General features: G+C 46.3%; 1 protein-coding gene across 1 annotated transcript in view; it reads left to right on the top strand.

Annotated features, from left to right (window-relative positions):
• APOB (apolipoprotein B) overlaps nucleotides 1-21,978 on the top strand; it is a 36,287-nt gene extending 14,309 nt beyond the window's left edge. The window contains exons 16-29 of the mRNA XM_081155922.1: nucleotides 591-782; nucleotides 1,699-1,866; nucleotides 2,343-2,557; nucleotides 3,050-3,217; nucleotides 4,020-4,150; nucleotides 5,967-6,177; nucleotides 6,736-6,911; nucleotides 7,032-7,219; nucleotides 7,695-7,840; nucleotides 9,960-10,333; nucleotides 10,852-18,405; nucleotides 18,803-18,917; nucleotides 19,020-19,200; nucleotides 20,086-21,978. Coding sequence (XP_081012048.1) covers nucleotides 591-782; nucleotides 1,699-1,866; nucleotides 2,343-2,557; nucleotides 3,050-3,217; nucleotides 4,020-4,150; nucleotides 5,967-6,177; nucleotides 6,736-6,911; nucleotides 7,032-7,219; nucleotides 7,695-7,840; nucleotides 9,960-10,333; nucleotides 10,852-18,405; nucleotides 18,803-18,917; nucleotides 19,020-19,200; nucleotides 20,086-21,693 — 11,427 coding nt within the window. The 3' untranslated portion in view covers nucleotides 21,694-21,978. The remainder of the gene's footprint in view (nucleotides 1-590; nucleotides 783-1,698; nucleotides 1,867-2,342; nucleotides 2,558-3,049; nucleotides 3,218-4,019; nucleotides 4,151-5,966; nucleotides 6,178-6,735; nucleotides 6,912-7,031; nucleotides 7,220-7,694; nucleotides 7,841-9,959; nucleotides 10,334-10,851; nucleotides 18,406-18,802; nucleotides 18,918-19,019; nucleotides 19,201-20,085) is intronic.
• The last annotated feature ends 404 nt before the right edge of the window (nucleotides 21,979-22,382 follow it).

Genomic DNA, 22,382 nt, shown 5'->3' with positions numbered 1-22,382 from the left:
CAGAGGTTCCTCCTAGGTGCTCGCAGAGGGCCCCACCTGCATCTTCTAATCTATTTTGGGGGTCTGTCAGTCACTCTTTTCTCTCTCACTCCCTAAGCATCAGCCTATGGAATTCTTCCAATCACTAAAAACTTGTCAAGTATCAGGTGTTTTTCAAGCTTTTGGCCAATTTATTTGGCAGCTAATTTTCCCAAGAAACCCTTACTATTCTATCCTAGTCAAAGGAGAGAGGGTGTAAGCAGGGGACGGGGTGGGAGACAGAGGGTCTTCTCATCTTGGGGAGCCATAGGAATCCTGCCATCCTGGAAAATAGAGACCCCCCTTCCCATGCAAACATTATTCAAGTTAAGAGCAGAGTGGGCACCGCTGTCCCTGACAAGACCTCAGGTTTTTTTTTCATCTCAATTTGGAGAAGCTCTTTATCTTTCAATAAGAGGTGAGAGCCTGATTTCAGTGTCTGCCCTGTATCCCCACCCAGAGGGTCTGTGTTTGGGTCCATCACAGCTGCAGCAGACAGACCCCGCGTCAGAAACCTAAGGGTGTTTGGCAGCGCTGACATCTCACTAGATATTTTGTTGTTAAAATCCCAGGACATGGTCAATGGAATCAGGCTCAATGTTGAGAAGCTAATAGAAGATTTGAAATCCAAAGAAATCCCAGAAGCCAGAGCCTACCTCCGCATCTTAGGAGAAGAGCTTGGCTTCGTCAGGCTCCACGACCTCCAGCTCCTGGGAAGGCTGCTCCTGAATGGTGTCCGTAGTCTGAGTGGGATCCCCCGGATGGTAAGTGGGCCCGGCCCCATCACGGGTGATGAGATTGGCCTGTGCTCTTTCTTAGATCTCTCAGGCTCCCTGAAGATGCTGGCCACACAAACCAGCAAAAGTGCTTATACTTTCTTCAAAGACACAGGTTTGCCTTGAATTTTAGTGAAGAAGGATCACAAGGAATTGGCAACATTTAGAAATTAAGCTCTTCATACTGTTCGATATATCTTTCAAGAGCATTCATTTGTTCACCTAGAAAACAATGTTAAGTGTGTCTCCCTCCACCTAGGCTACAGGATTGTTTTAATATTGAAATGATGTAATGATTATGAAAGAATGCATTTGGCAAGCTGTCGTCTACTATCTAAATATGAGCCATTGTTTTTATTAGTTTATTAAGAAGGGAGGAAATAAGGACACTTAATCTCTAGGATTTAATAAATAATAATGTTTGCTTTAAGAAAACATCTCAAGTTGTTTTCTAGATATGTCTTTAAAAAGAAAAACAAACAAACGCCAGTGCATACTAATATGTACATCTCAATAACTCGTGGGTTTCAAAAAATTAGTTTCATCGTAATATATTGTATTTCAAGTAAATCTTCATTTACATTTAGACTCCAAAAAAACAGAATGAAGCCAGGCCATGCAATGAGACTTCAGGTTCTGAAAGCTCTGAGGCCCAGCAATAGTCTGAAATGCCTTCCGAGTCACCAGTTGAAAACGATATATCTATCCAGGGCAATGTTTTGTATTCCACTGTGTTGAAATCAGTTATCATTCATGTTGACTTATTAAACTATTCAGCAAACTTAAGTATGCTAGACCCTTCCTTTCTGGATAAAGAAGATGATTGATGGGTGGGAGGGAGCATTTCACGAAGCCCGCTTCCATGGGCCTGACAGTTAGTGAGTCTCCCCTGTTGGATCTACAGATTGAAGAGGCCCTAAGGAAAGGTTCAAAGAACGACTTGTTTCTGCACTACATCTTCATGGACAACAACTTTGAACTCCCCACCGGACTCGGGTTACAGCTGCAAGTGTCCTCCTCTGGAGTCATCGCTCCCGGAATCCAGGCTGGGGTGAAACTGCAACTCAGAGATGTAAGACTCTGTTCACCTTTTGGGTCCTCCGGCTGTTCCTTTCCTCCTGGGTGGTGCCCTTGTGCAGTTTTCCAGTGAGTTTCCAGTTCAAGATGAGGCGCCTCATTGATAGAATCCCCTGGTTCCTTTTTGAATGAAAAGCGCGAGGGTTCCACTAGGAGGCGCCACCTCACTAGCTCCCACGGGGCGCGGGGGTCACATGGGAACTCAGCTACTCTTTCAGCACATGAGGATTCCTGTCATATTTTTATCTTGTGCTTAAAGTTAACGTGGGCACTCCCTAGTCCTCGGTATCAGCTTTATCGGACCCTGGAGAACTGAGAACTTGGCTTTTGTGCCTTCAAATAAATCACAGTCATGCTTCCTGAGGTGTGAGCTCTCCGGACATGTGGGCCCAGGGGTGGGAAGGGGGATGATCCGGCCGCAGGGGACCAAGGTACTTAACCAAGCTGAATAAGTCATTTTCTGACTTACAGGCCAGGCAAATGGAACTGGTGGCAAAGCCCTCCATGTCTGTGGAGTTTGTGACAAATATGGGCATCGCCATCCCAGACTTTGCTAGGAACGGGGTCCAGGTGAACATGAACTTCTTCCATGAGACAGACCTGGAGGCGCGACTCGCCCTAAACTCTGGGCGTCTGAAGTTCAGCATTCCAGCTCCAACGAGGCCAGTCAAGCTCCTCAGTGTCAGGTAATTCTTCCAGTTAACTCCGCCCGGCCAGTGTGAAAGAGGATGGAGCTAGACAGCTAATTGAGATCGTTCTGGCCCCAGTGGATCTGGGGTGACAGAGGGAGAAAAGGTACTAGATCACCCACTTTTAACCTAAATAATTACAGTTTCCCCGACCTGAGGTCAGGTCCCAGCCATGGTTACTTAACACCTCTGGGCCTCTGTTTCCAGTGTAAAATTAGGCCCCTAAAAATGCCCACCGTTGTGGGGACTACAGATAACAAATGTAAGGAACTTAGTGCAGCGTCTGAAACCTAGAGTCACTGTGATTGTTAGCCTCATTGATGTTCTTCTCACTATGATTTGTTTCTGAGTAAATAAAAAAAATTGAGGTGTGTGTGGACGGGGGGGAGATAGAGGGCAGGGTAAGGGGGCATTTGCACTGCGAGAGTTAGTGACGTTCACTGCGATTCATGACTTGAAGACAACTCAGGAGTTTTCTTTCCTCCCTAGTAACTCATTGCATTTGGTCTCTACCACCAAAACGGAAGTGGCTCCACCTCTAACGGAGAACAGGAATTCCTGGTCAACCTGCAGGCCTTTCTTCACGGGCCTGAGCTATTGCACCACAGGCACTTACTCCAACGCCAGCTCCTACTATCCTCTGATCGGAGACATCAGGTCAGACATGCTCACTGTCCCGCCCAGCATCTGCTTACCTTCTACACTGTGGCCACCTAGCGGGGCAAAGGAAAAAATGCTGTGTGTTGTAGGCCTGGGTCACCAGCCTCAGGGGGTTGCATCATCATTATTTAAACAGTGGTCCTCTACCCAGCACACCTGAGGGATACAGAAATTCCTGCCTAAACTTTGGGTCTAGGACTGGGCTCCTCCACGGGGGGAGGGGAGTGGCAGTGTTGGAAGGTGAGGAGTCGTGACCACTGAGGGAGGCCTTAGCCCAAAAATAAGTAGCCAAGTTGATTCTCTCATACTCGCCCAAGGGACCTGAGCCCACTGCCATTGAGAATCAGTCTTTTAAAAGCATTTCTTTATAGATTGTGTCCCCCTCTTTCACCTTATGCATTAGATGAGGGGATCAGAGCACAGACTCCGGTTTGCTTCTAACTCAGGGTCCGTGTTTCTGAGCCTCCAGACACGCTGGTATGGCCTTTCCTGGAGTCCACTGGTGTCCAAAGCCCTCACCATGCTTAAAAGCAACTTGTCGTCAGCGTCCCATTCCCCCACTTCCACCGCTTGTTCTCAGCTTTGCTGACACAACCAGCAACCCCTGGGGATCCTGGGCTCTGCCCTTGCCTTGGGCTCTTGGGAGAACTGAAAGGGATCGTAAAGCTCATCATTAGTTAAGGAGAAGAGTCAATGTTAAAATAAGGACCGTGTTTTTGGTGCCGTCGAGGCTGAGTTGCTTTGCTGACGCTCTCGCCCTCGGGGAAAGCTCTAACACCACTCCCCGCGTGCATCGCAGCATCTTTAGGTATGAGCTGGAACTGCGGCCTACGGGACAGGTGGAGCAGTACTCCACCAGCGCAACCTACGAGCTCCAGAAACAGGACGAGGCCTGGGTGCACAAGCTGGAGTTAGTAGCTCAGGCAGAAGGCAAGTATCCAGAAAAAGGGCTCCCCCACCTCTACCCTCAGTCTCGGCTCCAGAACTCACAGGGGGGACATCTTTAGGTTAATGCGTGTAACAACTGTGTGCTGAGTGCCTGGTAAGGGTCAGGCCTGTATTCTAAGAGCTGAGGCTGGAACAGTAAACAGAGGAGACTGTGTCTGCCCTCCCAGAGTTTATAGTAAATATCCAAACAAGTAAATATTTAGAGGGTCACATTGGTGCTGAGGAGAAAAATAGGGCACAGAGGAGTCCCGAGAATGCCGGGGATGGAGGGAGCAGGAAGGAAGAGGGGAGGCAGTGCCGCTTCGAATGATCCAGCCTCGCTGCTGGAGGGAGCGTGAAAGAGAGACTTGCAAGAAGTAATGGGGTACGCCAGGAGGCAAGAGCCCTACAGGCTGCGGAGCCAGCAGGTACAAAGGCCCTGAGGCAGGTGTATGGCTGCTGTGTGTGAGCAGAAGGAAGGGAGCCAGTATGGCTAAAGCAGAGAGAGCAGGGAGGAAAACGGTAGAAGGTGAGGTCAGAATGACGAGGGGAGGTGGGGGAAGGATAGTCTCATAGGTTTTGGTAAGGACGTCGGCTTTTAGTAAGTGAAATAAAGAACCGCTGGAGGGTTTTCATGATTTGATTTATGGTTATGCTGAGGAAAGACTTTCGGGGCACAAAGGCAGAGAAATTAGTACGGAGTTTATGGCAATAATCCAAGCCAAAGGTGGTGGGGCTCTGGATTAGAGCGGTGGCGAGGGGAGCCGAGACGCGGCTGGACTCCGGCCATCCTTTGAAGGCTAGGCTGACAAGAGATGCTGATATAGTGGGTGTTGAGTGCAAGGGAGAAAGGAATGGGGACCACGGTAAGTTCCTCGGCCCCGCGGCTGAAGAATGGGGTTGCCGTTTCCTGAGATGGAAAAGGCCACTAGAGGAGCGGGTTTTAGGGGATGGGGCAAATTTAGATGTTCACGTCCAAAGATTTTTTTTATGTAGGAATAGTGTGTCACCAGATTAAGCTAGAGAAACAAATCCATACGAGAAATCCACAGGGTGCATGCTGGAAAAAATATATATAACAATTTTACAAAAGGCATAAAATAGGTAAGCCTGTAAGAAAACATGGGAACCTGGTTACAGAGAGAGGAGCCGGGAGAGATGGAGCAGGGGCTGGGGGGAGGCAAGGAACCTGCAGGAGTGTCACTGGTGGAGAGTCATGTAGAGATGCCTCATCTGCCCGACACAGAAGGACCTCGAGCCCTTACTGCCCCCTGAACATGCCGAGCGCTCCCCGCAGCAGGTCCTTTGTATTTCTGATTCCCACGGCCTGGAATGCTCTCCTTCCAGAACGTACCATGGCTCAGCCCTTCTATTCATGCAAGTCTCTGCCCAAATATCCCCTCATCAGGGAAACCTTCTCTGACCACCACGGATGAAATAGCACCTCTTGTATTCCTTTCTAACTTTATTGTCTTATCCAGTTGTAGTTTCTTCAGAACATTATTTACCATCTGACATAAATAACTTGCCTGTTTATTGTCTATACTCCCCTACTAGGATGTAAGCTCCATGAGGGCAGGGACCGCACCCCACTCCCCCCAGTGCCAAGAGCAGTGCCTAGCCCATGATAGGCAATCAATAAATATTTGCAGATTGAGCAAGCACATGAGCACCACTGAGTTAAAAAATTAGGGTAAAATCCTGCAGTGTGTCCCCATTTAAGCCCCCAGAGTACTTGGTGTTCCCCCAGCTTTTCCTCCCTTTCCTTCCTAAACCAGCATCTGAAGACACGTGTTGATGATCTCGTACGTTCCTCCAGGTGTAGAGCAGACCGAGGCCAGGATGACCTTCAGATACAACCATCAGACCAGGACCTTGACCAGTGAAGCACAAATTCCAGACTTTGGCGTTGACCTTGGGACAGTCCTCAGGGTTAGTGATGAATCTTCTGAGGAAGAAATGTCTTACAAACTCACCCTGGACATTCAGAACAAGAAAATCACTGAGGTCGCCTTCACGGGCCACGTGAGGTAAGGAAGGCTAAGGGTGACCTGACCTGAGCTTCTGCCCTCCTGCCTGTTTCCTGTCTTCCTTTGCAGCTTTTAAAAGCCGACCAGGCGGGGCATTCCTGGTCCGCAGCCTGAGAGACAGAGCCCTCAACATTCTGACCCTCTGCACATGTCCAGTTAGATCCTTCTACCATTAACTGGGCACTGACTGTTCCTTAGGCACTGTGCTGGGTGCTTTAAAGAAATCGTCTTAGTCTTTGTAAATAAACTCCAAGGTAGGTAGGAGTTTCCCTGTTTTATAGATAAGGAGCCTGGAGCTCAGAGGGGTTAAATAATTTGGCCAAGACAAAGGAGCTGGTAAAGGGTAGAGCAGCGTCCAGTTTTCCTCCCATACTTCCCCGGAAAGTCCTGAATTTGTGCAGAAGTTGACTGCAGACGCTGATGAGTTTAATCTGCGGCCGTTTCTCTGAGCCATCCATTATCTTATCTTCGTTGCCACAAGCAGAACTTCTGCTTAATCCCACGTATCTCCTTGGAATGGACAAAGGCGCCAATGTCAACTGATTTTCTTTTCAACAGCTGTGACAGGAAGGAAGAAGGTAAAGTCAGAGCTGTTCTTTCCATACCCCTCTTGCAAGCAGAAGCCAGAAGCGAAACCCTCGCCCAGTGGTCCCCCACAAAACTGCTCCTCCAAATGGACTCATCCGCTACAGCTTATGGCTCAACAGTTTCCAACAAGATGGCCTGGCGTTACGGTGCGTACCCTTCCCCCAGGGCCGCTTCCAAGGCGCTCTGCCCTTGAGTGCCGTGTGGAGGGCCATTGGTTCAGCGCTGACCTGGTACCTCTGACAGCTGTTTCATGTGTGTGTTTTCAGATGAAGAGAAGACTGAATTTGAATGGAACACAGGCACCAACATGGATACCAAGAAAGCAGCTTCCAGTTTCCCCACGGACCTCCCTGACTATCCTAAAAGCTTGCAAACGTATGCCAACAGTCTCTTGGATCACAGAGTTCCTAAAACAGACGTGACTTTCCGGCACGTGGGTTCCAAATTGGTGGATGTAAGTACAAATCAGTCAATAAATACGTGGTTATAAGTGCTAATTACACACTCAACCCTGAGTGAGGTGAAGGAGGGGATCCAGAGATGGATACAGCGTGCTTCCTACCCCCAGGGAATTTCTGGGGAGAAAAGAAACATTCACGTGTGGTTACCCAGTTACACAAGGCTGTATACACTAAGTGCCAAATGAATATACTACTAAGGGGAAGAGTTTGCTGTGACTGAGATGTCAAAGGAAGCTTCAGGACACTGGCTAGGAGTCTGACGATGTTACATGTTCCCTTACTAAAAAACAGGAAGCGATGCATGACTGACAACCAACAATTCAGAATTTTCTGTGCTATATTTTTAACTTTCAGTGCATTCTCCTGCTTAGCTATTGATCTTTCAAATATGGATTGTCGCCTAATGTTAATTGTACCTTGAGGTCCACCTATGCCCATTGAAATCTGAAAATTTCTATTATTTTGTAGGCAACAAACACTTGGCTTCAGAAGGCATCCAGGACTCTTCCTTACACCAAGAATTTGCAAGATTACCTCAGTGGCCTAAAAGAGTTGAACCTCCAGAAGATGGGATTGCCAGAGTTCCACATCCCAGAAAATCTCTTCTTGAAAAGGTATAAAAAGAAACCAGAAAAAAAAAAAAATCCTTTTTTTTTTTATTGTTGACAGTGTTATAGGTGTTCCTCATTTTCCGCCCCCACTTTGCCCCCCTCCACCCAGCCCCTGCCCCACCCCAGGCATCAACCACACTATTGTCTGTCTCCTTGGGCTATGCATGTAGGCATATAAATTCCCTGGTTAATCTCTCCCTGCCTCCCCGCCCGCTCTGAGAGCTGTCAGTCTGTTCCGGCATCCATGCCGCGGGGCCTATTTTGTTCATCAGTTTATGATGTTCATTAGATTCCACACGTGAGAGCATGCGATGTTTGTCTTTCTCTGACTGGCTTATTTCACTTAGCATAATAATCTCTAGGTCCATCCCTGCTGTCACAAAGGGTAAGGGATCCTTCTTTTTCACAGCCGCCTAGTATTCCATGGTGTGAACATACCACGGCTTTTTTATCCACTCATCTACTGATGGGCACTTGGGCTGTTTCCAGATCTTGGCTATTATTGTAAATAGAAAGACTTTTTGAACCGCACAAAGTAAATGGAAGATTTTACATAGCATGGTTTAGACTCTAATTCACATTTTGAAGCGAAATATCTAAAGCATTTTAAGGAGATTAACAACCGTAGATAAACACCGTGGCATTTTTGCATTACTGAACACGAGATCGGAATGTGAATGCCAACCCGTCAGAAGGAGCCTAAGGAAGAGTGGAGGATTCTAGCACTGTCACCTAACATGCTTTATCCGGCCACTCCATTTCCCCCGTAAGTGAACCCGCCTTTGCTCAGGATCGGGATGCTCACACTCACAACTGTGAAGGGCTCTAGAGTGACCAGTGGAATTGCTGACCACAGGGCTGCCGTCGAGCGCCGGGGGCCCAGAAAACGCTTCTCTCTAGCCCTATAGCTCCATCCTCAGGGGGGAGTCAGACTCCAAACCGCTCGGGCCACTTGCATATGTACGGAAATACACGTAATGCTTTGCTTTATTTCATGGAATTTAAAAAAAAATCAGAGCCTGAGCTGTAAAGACAATGGTCTTTCCTCGATGGACTGTTGCCTGTGAGATCTCCAGGGTCAGGAAGACAAGTGGCCTGCGTCACGTGGGCCTTTCCCTAGTCCGCGGCTGAGCAGCAAAGTTCAATCGGCCAGACAAGTGCGAAAGGACTGGCTTCTGCCGAAGCCCTCGCACGGACGGGCCTGTTGAAGATGAAGACGAGGCGGCAGAGGCAGAGGGCCGGGAGCCTCTTGCTTCACACTAGGGCCTCCGACCGCAGTGTCCTTTGTGCTGCACTGAGAAGGCAGGACCCCCGGCCTTAGCATCATCGAGGTCTTACCAAGCACCCTTCTCCTCCTGGATGTCAGGACCCTGCGTGGGCCACACCCAGTCCCTGTTGCAGTAACGCAGCGAACAGTTGATTTACTTACAGAATTTAAAACTCTGCCACCCTCTCTTATTCTTATAACTTATTCTAATACAATAGTCCATGATCTGTGGGTAGTACTGAAAAGACCGCAAACTTGTTTAGGTATTTTTCTCATGTGCAGTTTAACTCCGTGAGGTCAGCAGAACGGGCACTGTGGTCCTCACTGCGACTCAGAAAGGTGAATTCACTGACACTTCCACCATCAGGAGGGGCTAACACTCCATCCCGCGCCCGGGTCCTTTCTGCCTGTCAAGTTGCTTGAATTCAGTTTAGCACACGTATCAAGTGTCCCCTACGTGCAAGATGTTAGACGAGGTGCAGTGAGAAGAAAAAACGGTCACCTTTCCTCCCAGGAAGATGCCGTGTAGACACGGACAAAGTGTGAGCAAACGAGCTCTAATTGTCTAAGCAGAGTTAGGACATGTCGTTGAGACAGGTGTGAGGGACTGTGTCACTCTCGGCACAAGGGAAATTAGCTGTGACTTAAACGCCTTGGGAGGGTTTGGAATGGATGTGAGGGCTGGACAGGTGGAGGTAACAGCAGAGGGATCCAGGCGCCCGGAGCAGCACGAGGAAACGTGAGGATGGGTTTGGGAACGGGGCGCCCGCACTGTCGCTTGGAAGGGCAGGCGGCCGGGAATTTTGAGTTCTTGATGTCTGACTGTGGGGACGTTGTCTTTGTTCTCTATTTCAGTGATGGCCGGGTCAGATACACCTTCAACAAGAACAGCGTGAAAATTGAGATTCCTTTGCCTTTGGGCGGCACACCCTCCAAAGACCTGAAGATGCTGGAGACTATCTGGATACCAGCCATCGGCTTACCATTTTTGGGATTCTACCGGCCGCCTCAAGAGGTCCAGGTGCCCGCTTTCACCATTCCCGAGTCGTATGAGCTGCGGGTGCCTCACCTGGGCGTTCTAGACCTCTCCGCGAACATCTACAGCAACGTGTACAACTGGTCCGCCTCCTACACCGCCGGCAACACCAGCACAGACCACTTCAGCCTTCAGGCTCGGTACCACATGAAAGCCGACTCGGCGGTTGACCTGCTGTCCTACAGTGTGCAAGGTGAGCCATGCTCAGGCAGAGGGTGCACAGGGCTGGGTTTTGCAGGCTCCGACGGCATAGCCTCCTCCAGGGAGACAAAGACTTGGGCTTTCTTACAGATATTTTTCTTGCTACTTGGATTTCTATTCAGTTTTTCATGCATTCAACCAATAGGAACATTTATGAAACATATCAAATACATCAAGTGTTCCGCGAGGCAGTAACAGAGAAAACAGACAGGTAAACTGGCAATTATCGTTCAGTGTAAGAGGTACTAGGAGAGGGTATCGTGTATAAGTGTAGGGTACAGAGGAAGCGCTCACTAAGGGAACCCGGCAAGGTCCGTCGTGGTCAGGGAAGGCTTCCTGTAGGAATACTTTCTGCTCTCAGGTTTTATGTTTCTGTTGTAGATGGAGGAGACTGTTACGCAGTTGACCCAGGTCAACGGGGCTTTATTATTGAAAACCTTACAACATAGAAATTGGTTGCCTGGAAATGTGTCGCCTAATTTAACCAATGGGATTTCATTTTTGTGTTAGGATCCGGAGAAGCAACATATGACCACAGGTACACGCTCACGTTATCGTGCGGAGGATCTCTACACCACAAACTTCTGGACTCGAACGTCAAACTCAGCCACGTGGAAAAGATTGGAAACAACCCAGCCTCCAAAGGCTTGCTGACATTCGACGCAGCCAGTGCCTGGGGACCACGGATGTCCGCGTCGGTACATTTGGACTCAAAGCAGAAAGAGCAGCTGTACGTCAAGGAAGTGAAGGTCGACGGGCAGCTCCGGGTCTTTTCTCTCCACGCGGACGGCGCCTACGGCCTGTCCTATCAAAGGGACCCTTCCACTGGCCGGCGAAGCGGAGAGTCCACCCTGAGGTTTAACTCCACCTACCTCCAGGGCACCAACCGGATAACGGGCAGGTACGAGGATGGCACCTTCTCCCTCACCTCCACCTCGGATCTGCAAGAGGGCACCGTTAAAAATACCGCCTCCCTGAAGTACGAGAACTACGAGCTGAGTCTGAAATCTGACACGGACGGGCACTACGAGGACTTCGCCACCTCCAACAAGGTGGACCTGTCCCTCTCGAGGCAAAGTGCGCTGCTGCGCTCCGAGTGCCAGGCCGGCTACAGGGACCTGCGCGTCTCCGCACTGCTGTCCGGGTCGCTGACCTTCCACGGCCTCGAAATCAACGCCGACGTGTCGGGCACCGGCAAAGCCAACACGGGCGTTCACAAAGCAACCCTGAGGATCTCCCGAGAGGGCATGTCCACCAGCGCGACCACCAGCTTGAAGTACAGTCCCCTGATGCTGGAGAACGAACTGAACGCAGCCCTTGGGCCCTCGGGGGCGTCTGCGAAGTTAACAGCCAACGGCCGCTTCAGGGAGCACAACGCGAAGTTCAGCCTGGATGGGAAAGCCGCCCTCACGGAGGTGTCCCTGGGGAGCGCGTACCAGGCCGTGATTCTGGGCGTCGACAGCAAAAACATTTTCAGCTTCAGGGTTAACGGGGAGGGACTCAAGCTTTCGAATGACATGATGGGCTCGTACGCGGAGATGAAGCTTCACCACACAAACAGCCTGAACGTGGCGGGGCTCTCGCTGGACTTCTCATCGAAACTCGACAACGTCTATAGTTCCGACAAGTCGTATAAGCAGACTTTTAACTTACAGCTACAGCCCTTTTCTCTTGTAACTACTCTAAAGAATGACCTGAAATTCAACGCTCTGGACCTGACCAACCACGGGAAATTACGGCTGGAACCCCTGAAGCTGAACGTGGGCGGGGACATAAAAGGAGCCTACCGAAATGACGAGATAAAACACGTCTACACCGTCTCTTACGCAGACCTGTCGGCCAGTTTCAAAGCAGACACTACCGCGAAGGTGCAGGGCGCCGAGCTCAGCCACGAGCTCAGCGCAGACATCGCCGGGCTATCTTCGGCCTTGGACATCAGCACAAACTACAATTCAGAGGCGCTGCGCTTCAGCAACGTTTTCCAGTCCGTCATGGCCCCGTTTATGGTGACCATCGACACCCATACGAGCGGCAACGGGAAACTGGTTCTCTGGGGAGAACACAGCGGGCAGCTGTACAGTAAATTCCTCCTGAAGGCCGAACCTCTGGCCCTGACTTTCTCTCATGATTACAAAGGATCCACAGGTCACCATCTCAGGTCCAGAAGGAGCATTAGTACCGCTCTTGATCACAAGGCCAGTGCCCTGCTCACTCCAGCTGAGCAGACAGCCACCTGGAAACTCAAGACCCAACTGAACAAAAATGAATACAGCCACGAGTTTGATGCTTACAATACGAAAGACAAAGTCGGTGTGGAGCTTACTGGGCGAGCCCTGGCTGACCTCACCGTGCTAGACTCCCCGATTGAAGTGCCTTATTTAGCCGATGGTCCTATCAATGTAATTGATGTTTTGGAGATGAGGGATACTGTGGACCAGCCCCAGGAATTCACTATGGTAGCTTCTGTAAAATATGATAAGAACCAAGATGTTCACACTATCGACCTCCCATTCGTTCACCTCCTGCCAGAACATTTTGAGAAGGGTCGAACAGTAATTGTAACTGCGCTGGAAACCATACAGACAGAACTGAAACGTATCAATGTCGATCAGTTCATGAGGAAATACAGAGCAGCCTTGGACAAACTCTCACAGCAAATGAACGACCAGCTGAATGAAGTCAGTTGGGAGAAACGAGTTTCAAGCGTCAAGGAGAAACTAACTGCTTTCACAAAAAATTATGGAATTACAGAAAATGATCTAAAAATTGCATTGGACAATGCCCAAATCAATGTCAATGAAAAACTATCTCAACTACAAACCTATATGATACAAGTTGATCAGTATATTAAAGATAATTATGATTTGCATGATTTTAAAACAGCTATTGCTAAGATTATTGATCTAATCGTTGAAAAATTGAAAAGTCTTGATGAACATTATCATATCCGTGTAAATTTAGTAAAAACAATCCATGACTTACATTTGTTTGTTGAAAAGATTGATGTAAACGAAATGGGAAGTAATACACTATCTTGGGTTCAAAATGTGACTGCTAAGTATCAAATCAGATTCCGGATACAAGAAACATTGCAACAGCTCCAGACACAAATCCAGAATATTGACATCCAGCACCTTGCAGAAAAGTTAAAACAACAGATTGTCGCTATTAATGTCACAGTGCTTTTAGATCCGTTGAGAACTAAAATTCCATTTCAAAAAATAAAGCAACTGATTGAACATATCAAACACTATGTTAGAAATCTCATTGATGACTTTGAAGTAGCTGAGAAAATCAGTGCATTGAGAGCCATGGTTGACAAGTTAATTAATATGTATGAAATAGACCAACACATCAAGATTTTACTGGATAAATCAGTACAGTTGGCCCACAAGTATAAGTTGAAGGAGACTGTTCAGAAGTTGGGCAATGTCTTAAAACAAGTTGGGATAGAAGATCACTTTGAGAAATTGGTTGGGTTTATTGATGATGCTGTCACCCAGCTTAAAGCATTGTCTTTTCAAAAATTCATTGAAGATGTCAACAGGTTCCTTGGCATGGTGATAAAGAAATTAAGGTCATTCTGTTACCAACAGTTTGTAGAGGAAACCAATGTCAAAATCAGCGAGGTGACTCAGAGAATCAATGATGAGATCCAGGCCCTGGGCCTTCCACAAAAAGCTAAAGCTCTAAAACTGTTTGTAGAGGACGTCAAGGCCATGGTCTCCGTCCATCTGGAAAAACTAAACAGCACCAAAATAACCCTATTCATTGATTGGTTACAGGAGGCTTTAAGTTCATCATCTTTAAATGACATGAAAGTCAAATTCCTAGAAGATGTACGAGCCTCAGTGTATCAAATGGACCTTCAACAGAAAGTTCAGGGATACCTGGTCCTGGTAGGCCAAATTTACAACACACTTGTTACTTACATTTCTGACGTGTGGAGTCTTGCTGCTAAGAGCCTTACCGACTTTGCAGAACAGTATTCTATCCAAGGCTGGGCTGAAAAGCTGAAAGCACTGGTAGAAGAAGGGTTCACTGTGCCTGAAATCCAGACCACTTTTGGGACCATACCTGCCCTTGAAGTCAGTCTCCGTGTCCTTCAGGAAGCTACCTATCAGACTCCTGAGTTCACAGTCCCTCTAACAGATTTGAAGATTCCATCAGTTCAGATAAACTTCAAAAAGTTAGAAGATGTAAAAGTCCCACCCAGGTTTTCCACACCAGAATTTACTGTCCTCAACACCTTCCACATTCCTTCCTTTACAATCGACTTGGTAGAAATAAAAGCAAAGATCATCAGAATCATTGACCAGATGCTGAACAGTGAGCTGCAGTGGCCAGTTCCAGAACTGTACCTGAGGGATCTGATGGACGTGGACGCCATTCTTGCTAGAATCACGCTGCCAGACTTCCACGTACCAGAAATCACAATTCCAGAATTCTTAATCCCAAAACTTGACCTCAAAGATTTTCAAGTTCCTGACCTCCACATACCAGAATTCCAGCTTCCCAACATTTCACACACAATCGGAGTACCTGCTTTTGGCAAGCTGCATAGCATTTTGAAAATCCAATCTCCCCTTTTCACGTTAGATGCGAATGCCGACGTTCACAATGTAACGACGTCAGTGAACGAGTCAGGGATTACGGCTTCCATCACTGCCAAAGGAGACTCCAAGTTAGAAGCCCTCAAATTCAATCTCCAGGCACATGCACAACTTTCATACCCTAAGACGAATCCACACGTTCTGAAGGAATCTGTGAGTTTCTCGAGCAAGTACCTGAAAACAGAGCATAAGAGCGAAGTGCTATTTTTTGGAAATGCTATTGAGGGAAAATCAAACACAGTGGCAGGTTTACACACAGAAAAAAATACAGTGGAGCTTAGTAATGGTGTGGTCATCAAGATAAAGAACCAGATTACGTTGGACAGCAACACCAAGTACTTTCACAAATTGAACATCCCCAAACTGGACTTCTCCAGTCAGGCTGACCTACACAATGAAATCAAGACCCAGTTTGAAGCTCAGCATGTCGCATGGACTTCTTCTGGGACAGGATCATGGAAATGGGCCTGCCCTAAATTCTCAGATGAGGGAACACATGAATCAAAAATTAGCTTCACTGTGACAGGCCCCCTCACTGCCTTTGAATTGTCTAATAAGATCAATAGCAAACACCTGAGAGTAAACCAAACCTTGGCTTATGAATCCAGCTTTCTCAACCTTTATCAATTGGAGGTCCAGTCACAAGTTGAATCCCAGCATGTGGGCGACAGTGTTCTCACTGCTAAAGGCGCAGCGCTGCTTAGAGAAAGGAAGATAGAGGTAACTGGCAACCATGATGCTCATTTAAATGGAAAACTTAGTGGAACTTTGAAAAATTCTCTGTCCTTCTTAGCAACTCCATTTGAGGTTACTGCATCCACAAACAATGAAGGAAATCTGAAAGTTAGTTTTCCATTAAAATTGACAGGGAAAATAGACTTCCTGAATAATTATGCACTCTTCCTGAGTCCTAATGCCCAGCAGGCAAGTTGGCAAGCCAGTGCCAGGTTCAATCAGTATAAGTACAATCAAAGTTTCTCTGCTGGAAACAATGAGAACAGCACCGAGGCCCACATAGGAATGAGTGGAGAAGCCAACCTGGATTTCCTAAACAGCCCATTAACAATTCCTGAAATGACTCTACCTTATATAAAATTCAGAATTCCCCCAGTGAAAGAGTTCTCCTTATGGGAAAAAACAGGTTTGAAGGAATTCTTGAAAACAACAAAGCAATCCTTTGATTTAAGTGTAAAGGCTCAGTATAAGAAAAACAAAGACGAGCATTCCATCCCAATTCCTTTGGACAAGTTTTACGTGTTTATCAATCAAAACATCAATTCCTTCAACAGGCATTTTGAGAACGTCAGAGGCAAGGCATTAGATTTGTTTACCAAATCCTATAATGATGCAAGAATTAAGGTTAATAAGTACATGGTTGAAAAATCCCTGAACAAGGAACCCACAACCTTTCAGATTCCTGGATACACTATTCCAGTAGTCAACACTGAGCTCTCTCCGTTCGCAGTAAAGATGTGGACAGTCGGCTTTGAGATCAGCACCCCCAATGTCACCATCTCAGATTCTGGCTTCTCTGTGCCCTCGCATACAGTAGCCCTGCCTTCCCTAGAGCTGCCAGCCCTACATGTCCCTAGGAATTTTCTCCGGTTCTCTCTTCCACAATTGAAGGTATCAAGTACCCCAAGCAATATTTTAATTCCAGCCCTGGGCAATATTACCTATGATTTTTCCTTTAAGTCAAGCGTCATCACACTGAACACCAACGTTGGACTTTACAACCAATCGGATATCGTTGCTCACTTCCTTAGCACCTCCTCTTCTGTCGTGGACGCTCTGCAGTACAAATTGGAGGGCACCTCAAGTTTGACAGGAAAAAGAGGGTTGAAGTTAGCCACGGCTCTGTCTCTGAGCAACAAGTTCGTGGAAGGCAATCACGACAGCACCATCAGCTTAACCAGGAAAAACATGGAGGCTTCAGTGACAACAATGGCCAAAGTTCAAATTCCAGTTCTGAGAATGAATTTCAAGCAAGAACTGAATGGAAATGTCAAGTCAAAGCCTACTGTATCCTCATCTGTTGAAGTAGAGTATGACTTCAGTTCCACCAAGCTGTCCTCTACTGCCACAGGGACCGTTCACCACAAGCTCAGCTTAGAAAGCCTCACTTCTTACTTTTCCATGGAGTCATCTAACAAAGGAAATATCAAGGGTTCAGTCCTTTCACGGGAATATTCGGGAATGATTGACAGTGAGGTCAGCACTTATTTAAATGCCAAGGGTACTCGGTCTTCAGTGAAGCTACAAGGGGCTTCCAAAGTTGATGGTATCTGGGACCTTGAAGTGAAAGAAAGTGTTGCTGGAGAAGCCACTCTCCGACGCATATATGCCACCTGGGAACACAACACAGAAAACCAGTTCAGGCTACCGCACCTCTTCACAACATCCGGAAGGCAGACAAGCAAAGCCATCCTGGACCTCTCCCCCTGGAAAATGTCAGCCCTTGTTCAGGTCCGTGCAAGTCAGCCCAATTCCTTCCTTGATCTCAATCACCTTGGCCAGGAAATGTCCCTGAACGTTAACACTGAGAACCAGAAGGCCAGCTGGAAAAGTGAGATCCAGGTTGACTCCTTGTCTCTTCAGGGCGATGTACAACTTTCCAATGACCAAGAAGAGGCACGCCTTGACATTGCAGGTTCCTTAGAAGGGCACCTACGGTTCCTCGACAGTATCGCTCTACCAGTTTATGACAAGACTTTATGGGAATTTCTAAAGTTGGACGTAACCACCAGCATGGATAGCAAACAGTATCTGCGTGCTTCAACGGCACTTGTATACACCAAAAACCCTAATGGCTACACTTTCTCTGTCCCTGTGCAAGAATTGGCTGATAAATTTATTATTCCTGGACTGAAACTAAATAATCTGAACTCAGTTCTTGCCACACCTACGTTCCAAGTCCCGTTTACAGATCTTCAGGTTCCATCCTACACACTTGACTTCAGTGAAATAAAAATCTACAAGAAGCTAAGTACTTCGCCATTTGCCCTCAATGTGCCAGCACTACCCAAAGTAAAATTCCCTGAAGTTGACGTGTTAACAAAGTATTCTGGATCAGAGGACTCCTCAGTACCCTTTTTTGAGATCACCGTGCCTGAATTTCAGTTAACTATGCCCCAGTTTACCTACCCACACAGCATTTCCATTGGTGCCACTGTTTTGGATCTCAATGAGCTGGCCGGCAAGATTGCAGACTTCAGGTTGCCAAACATCACCTTGCCTGAGCAGACCATTGGGATTCCTTCCGTTAAGTTCTCTGTACCTGCTGGAATGTACATCCCTTCCTTTGGCGCACTGACTGCGCGTTTCCGAGTGGCCTCACCCCTGTATAATGCTACTTGGAGCGCTGGTTTGGAAAACAAAGAAGGTCAGGTTGAAACATCCCTGGATTCCACATGCAGCTCAGTCGTAAAGTTCCTGGAATATGACCTTAAAGGTAAGGAAATGTCCCGACTCCCCCTGTATAAGAATTCTAAATGTTACATATTTTCAACGAGAGTTGTGAATCAATAATTATGTAGTTAGATATGACTAGAGGCATGATTACTCTCTGTAGCAAAGTTTAAAAGAAGAGATTCATATATACCCACACATAACATCCTGTAGAAACCTACTGACATTTAAGAGAAAAAGGTTCATAGAAAATAGACTTTTCTGTAATGACTTTAGGACTGATAATATCTTCTATTTGTTTGGTGTGTTTTTTAATGTGGGCTGCATGTTTCAAATATATAAGCAAACCATTTAAGTTAAGATAGATTTCTCCTGGTTTTCGCAATGAAAAGGTCCGTGTCCTACAGTTATTAATCAAATGAAAAATCTCTCCTTTACAGCTGTGGGAACACAGAAGATTGAAGGTGGCACGTTAGTCTATAAGACTAAAGGAACATTTACACACCGTGACATCAGCGTAGAATATAAAGAAGATGGCAGATACCAAGGAGCTCTGTATAGAACTTTTGTTGAAACTTCATTCCTTTTCAGATCATTGTGATTTTTGCCCCTTTGTCCCCCTTTCATGATGGCTCGCCTGCTTTTTCCTGCTTGCAGGGACTGGGAAGGAGAGGCTCGCCTGGACGTCACCAGCCCAGCGTTCACCGATGTCCATCTGCGCTACCAAGCAGGTAAAAATATCTACTACTCGGCAGCCTCTCCAGCCATAGGCACGGTGGCCACTGACTTGGAAGCAAATAATGATACCATAAAATACAACTTCTACTACCGCCCTCAGGTGAGTACACACCTTAGCAGCAAGTAGAGATTTGGGGAAGATAAATGTAATTCAGCACAAAGTATTTTCTCAGGGCTTTCCCAGGTTAGGTGAAGCGTGGCAATGAGCGCATTGAAATTCTCTGAGGTCCTATTCTCCAGGAAATATTACAATGAGTCTTTTATGGATTTTAATTATTAGATGTACATATGACATCATATTACTACTGTTATTTTATTTCTCTTGGGCAAATCTAGAAAGAGGAGGGTTATGACTCCCCACCTGAGTCATGAGCAAACTCTGCCATATGCTGAGTACATTTTCCGATAGTGGTTTCAGGAGTATTTGAGGCTTCAAAATGCTTCCCCACAATAGAATTTTCAGGTGAGCTATGCCAGATCTGTCTCGTGTACTTTACAAGTTCTGCCCGCGCCAGATCAAAGCATGCCAGCAGATTTCGTGGACAGGCTTGGAGAGTGAATGGCTCCTGATGCTGGTGTTCTAGATCTCTGCTGGATGGCCTTTGGCCATTGTTCTGTTTTACTACTTCTTTTTACTCTGAATTAGTCTTTTCCTGCCTCTTTCCCCCCTCCCTCCCCCTTCCCCTGTTTCTCTGCTCTTCAGTCCTGGGAAGGCCCTAATGTTAAAGTCTAGCTGTGTAAATGCCGTAAATGCATAATTCTGTCCTTTCTGAGACATGTGATAAAGAGGAATTAACAACAGTAGACTTGTTTAACCATAAGACAAACACAGGAACTGACCTAAGAAAGATAAATTCCCTTCAGAATGTGAAAGATCCTCTGATCTTCACTTTTAACTGCTAAGGAAGTTTTAGTGTCGTATATTATGTAATCGGGATAATTGAAAACATGTTCTTCGTATCTTTTTTTTTCTTCCTGCTTTTAGTCATCTCCAGATAAAAAACTCAGCATAATCAAGATTGAGTTTAGGTACCCATGCTCTGAATCAAATGAGAAATTTCAGACGAAAGTTAACTGGGAAAGAGAGGCAGTGTCTGAACTGCTAAGCTCTGTGAAAGACAACATCCCCAAGGCAACAGTGGCCCTTTATAACTATGTCGACAAGTGCCACCAGGAGTACACAGGGCTTAATCTGAGAGAGGTGTCTTTAAAGCTGAGAAGAAGTCTGCAGAACACTGCTAAGCAGACCTACCAAGGAGCACTGAGTCTCATCGATGAGGTGGACAAGACACTCGAACTCAAGAGGGTAGCCAGAGGCGCTAATAGGACCTACCAGCTGTGGAATGACAAGGCCCAGATTCTGTACCAGGAGCTCTTGGATCAGGAGGGCCACGTCAATCTCCAGAGACTCCAAAATAAGGTGCTTGACAGCCTAATAAGAGTTACTGAGAAATATGAAAAAATAGTCAAGCATCTGATTGACTTCTTCATTGATTACCTGAAGTCGTCCAGATTCCAGCTCCCAGGAAGAGCCGGATCGTACTCTGGAGATGAACTCTGCACTATGGTTATGAAGGAGGTAGGGAAGGTACTGTCCCAGGTACATTCAAAAATCCATAATGGGTTAGAAATACTGTTTTCTTATTTCCAAGACCTGATGGAGAAATCTGAATTAACTGAGTACCTAAAGATTAAATTTCCTTTTGATCCAACCACTCTTAAACTAGCAAATGTAACCCTGGTGCTCAGGAAAGATTTGAACACTTTATCACAAATGGTCCGAGGGGTATTGAATGCCCTCCAAGTTAACAGAACTACAGAGATACTAGGTGATCTTCAGAGATGTTTACAAGGTGCTTTCGAATACATAGAAAAAGAAATTAACCACCTAAAGACGAAGAACCTCATTAATGATATCAAACACCAGATCAACACCATCTTCAACAGTTATGGTCAATATGTTTCTAGATTCCTGAAAAAAACCTCACACCTTGACTTTGATAAGATTAATGAACTGGTTCAGAACAAACTTCAAGAAGCTTCTCATGAGTTAGAGCAGATCTGTAAATTCGTAAAGGCTCTTCGCAAAGAATATTTTGATCCAACTGTGGTGAGCTGGAGAGTGAAATATTATGAACTTGAAGAAAACATAATCAGCCTAATCAAGAAGTTAGTAGATGTCCTTAAGGACTTGCATTCCAGATACACTCTCAGTGCTGCTGGCTTCACTTCCCAACTCTCAGGTGATATCCAGGAATATCTTCTCACCCTTGCTGATGCAAACTCAAAAGGGAGAGAGAAGATTGTAGACCTTTCTACCAGTGCTCAGAGAATAATTAAAAACTCAACCGTTGCAATGAAGGAAATCATTTCTGATTACCACCAGCAGTTCAAATATAAACTACAGAATTCTTCAGACCAGCTCTCTGGTTATTATGAAAACTTCATTGCTAAGTCCCAAAGATTGATTGACCTGCACATTGAAATATATCAAATACTTCTGACACATATCACTGACTTACTAAAAGCGCTGCAATCGGCCCTAGCCAATTACCTAAAGGTTGCTCCAGGAGAATTAATTATCACCTTCTAATTTTTGTAAAGCAATTCTCATTTATTCTTCTACTCCAATTAAGCTTCTGCATAGCAGGAAAAAATTCAAACTGTATGCATTGTATAATTATACACTGAGCCAGTCCTGCAGCAGGCAGCTGACTACGGGCCGCAGCTCAAGGCAACTGGACCTGCACTGAGGCTGGTGGAAGGTGTCTGAAGATCTCTGAACTCTGGGAAACAACATTTTTTTGCAAGTTAAGGAAATCAGAATCTGAACTCTTTTGCTAACCTTGAGGGAGGGTGGGGAAAACAAATAAATGAATTCTTTATTGTGTACCACTCGTTATGGTTCATTCATATTGAAAGATAGCAAAACAACAGTCCTGATTCACGTGCCTGATGTTTCAAAACCTCCAGAACATCTCACACTGTATTTAAAGTGACGTGGGAGAAAGGGAGAATTTGTGGAGGGAAATATTTTGCCACTTAAAAAAAAAAAAAAAAAGGTAACTGATCTCAGGGGTTGTATTTGCCAAGTAGAAAGGAAAAACTATTTGCAATATTGTTTTGCGAATAATTTGATCCCCAGAAGCATCTCATTTGTCCTCATGTGCCACGCAGCCTTGCTCACCAACACTCTGCCTTTGCCAGACAAGGCCCTCTGATAGGTTCTGAGGTAAACCAACACGCCCTTTATTTCACTCCACCCTCTAAGAGTGAAGAGGG

Source organism: Miniopterus schreibersii, assembly GCF_964146895.1.
Source record: "Miniopterus schreibersii genome assembly, chromosome: 13".
Lineage (NCBI taxonomy): Eukaryota > Metazoa > Chordata > Mammalia > Chiroptera > Miniopteridae > Miniopterus > Miniopterus schreibersii.
The sequence above is the reverse complement of the archived record's forward strand: the minus strand, read 5'-3'. Positions and strand labels throughout refer to the sequence as shown.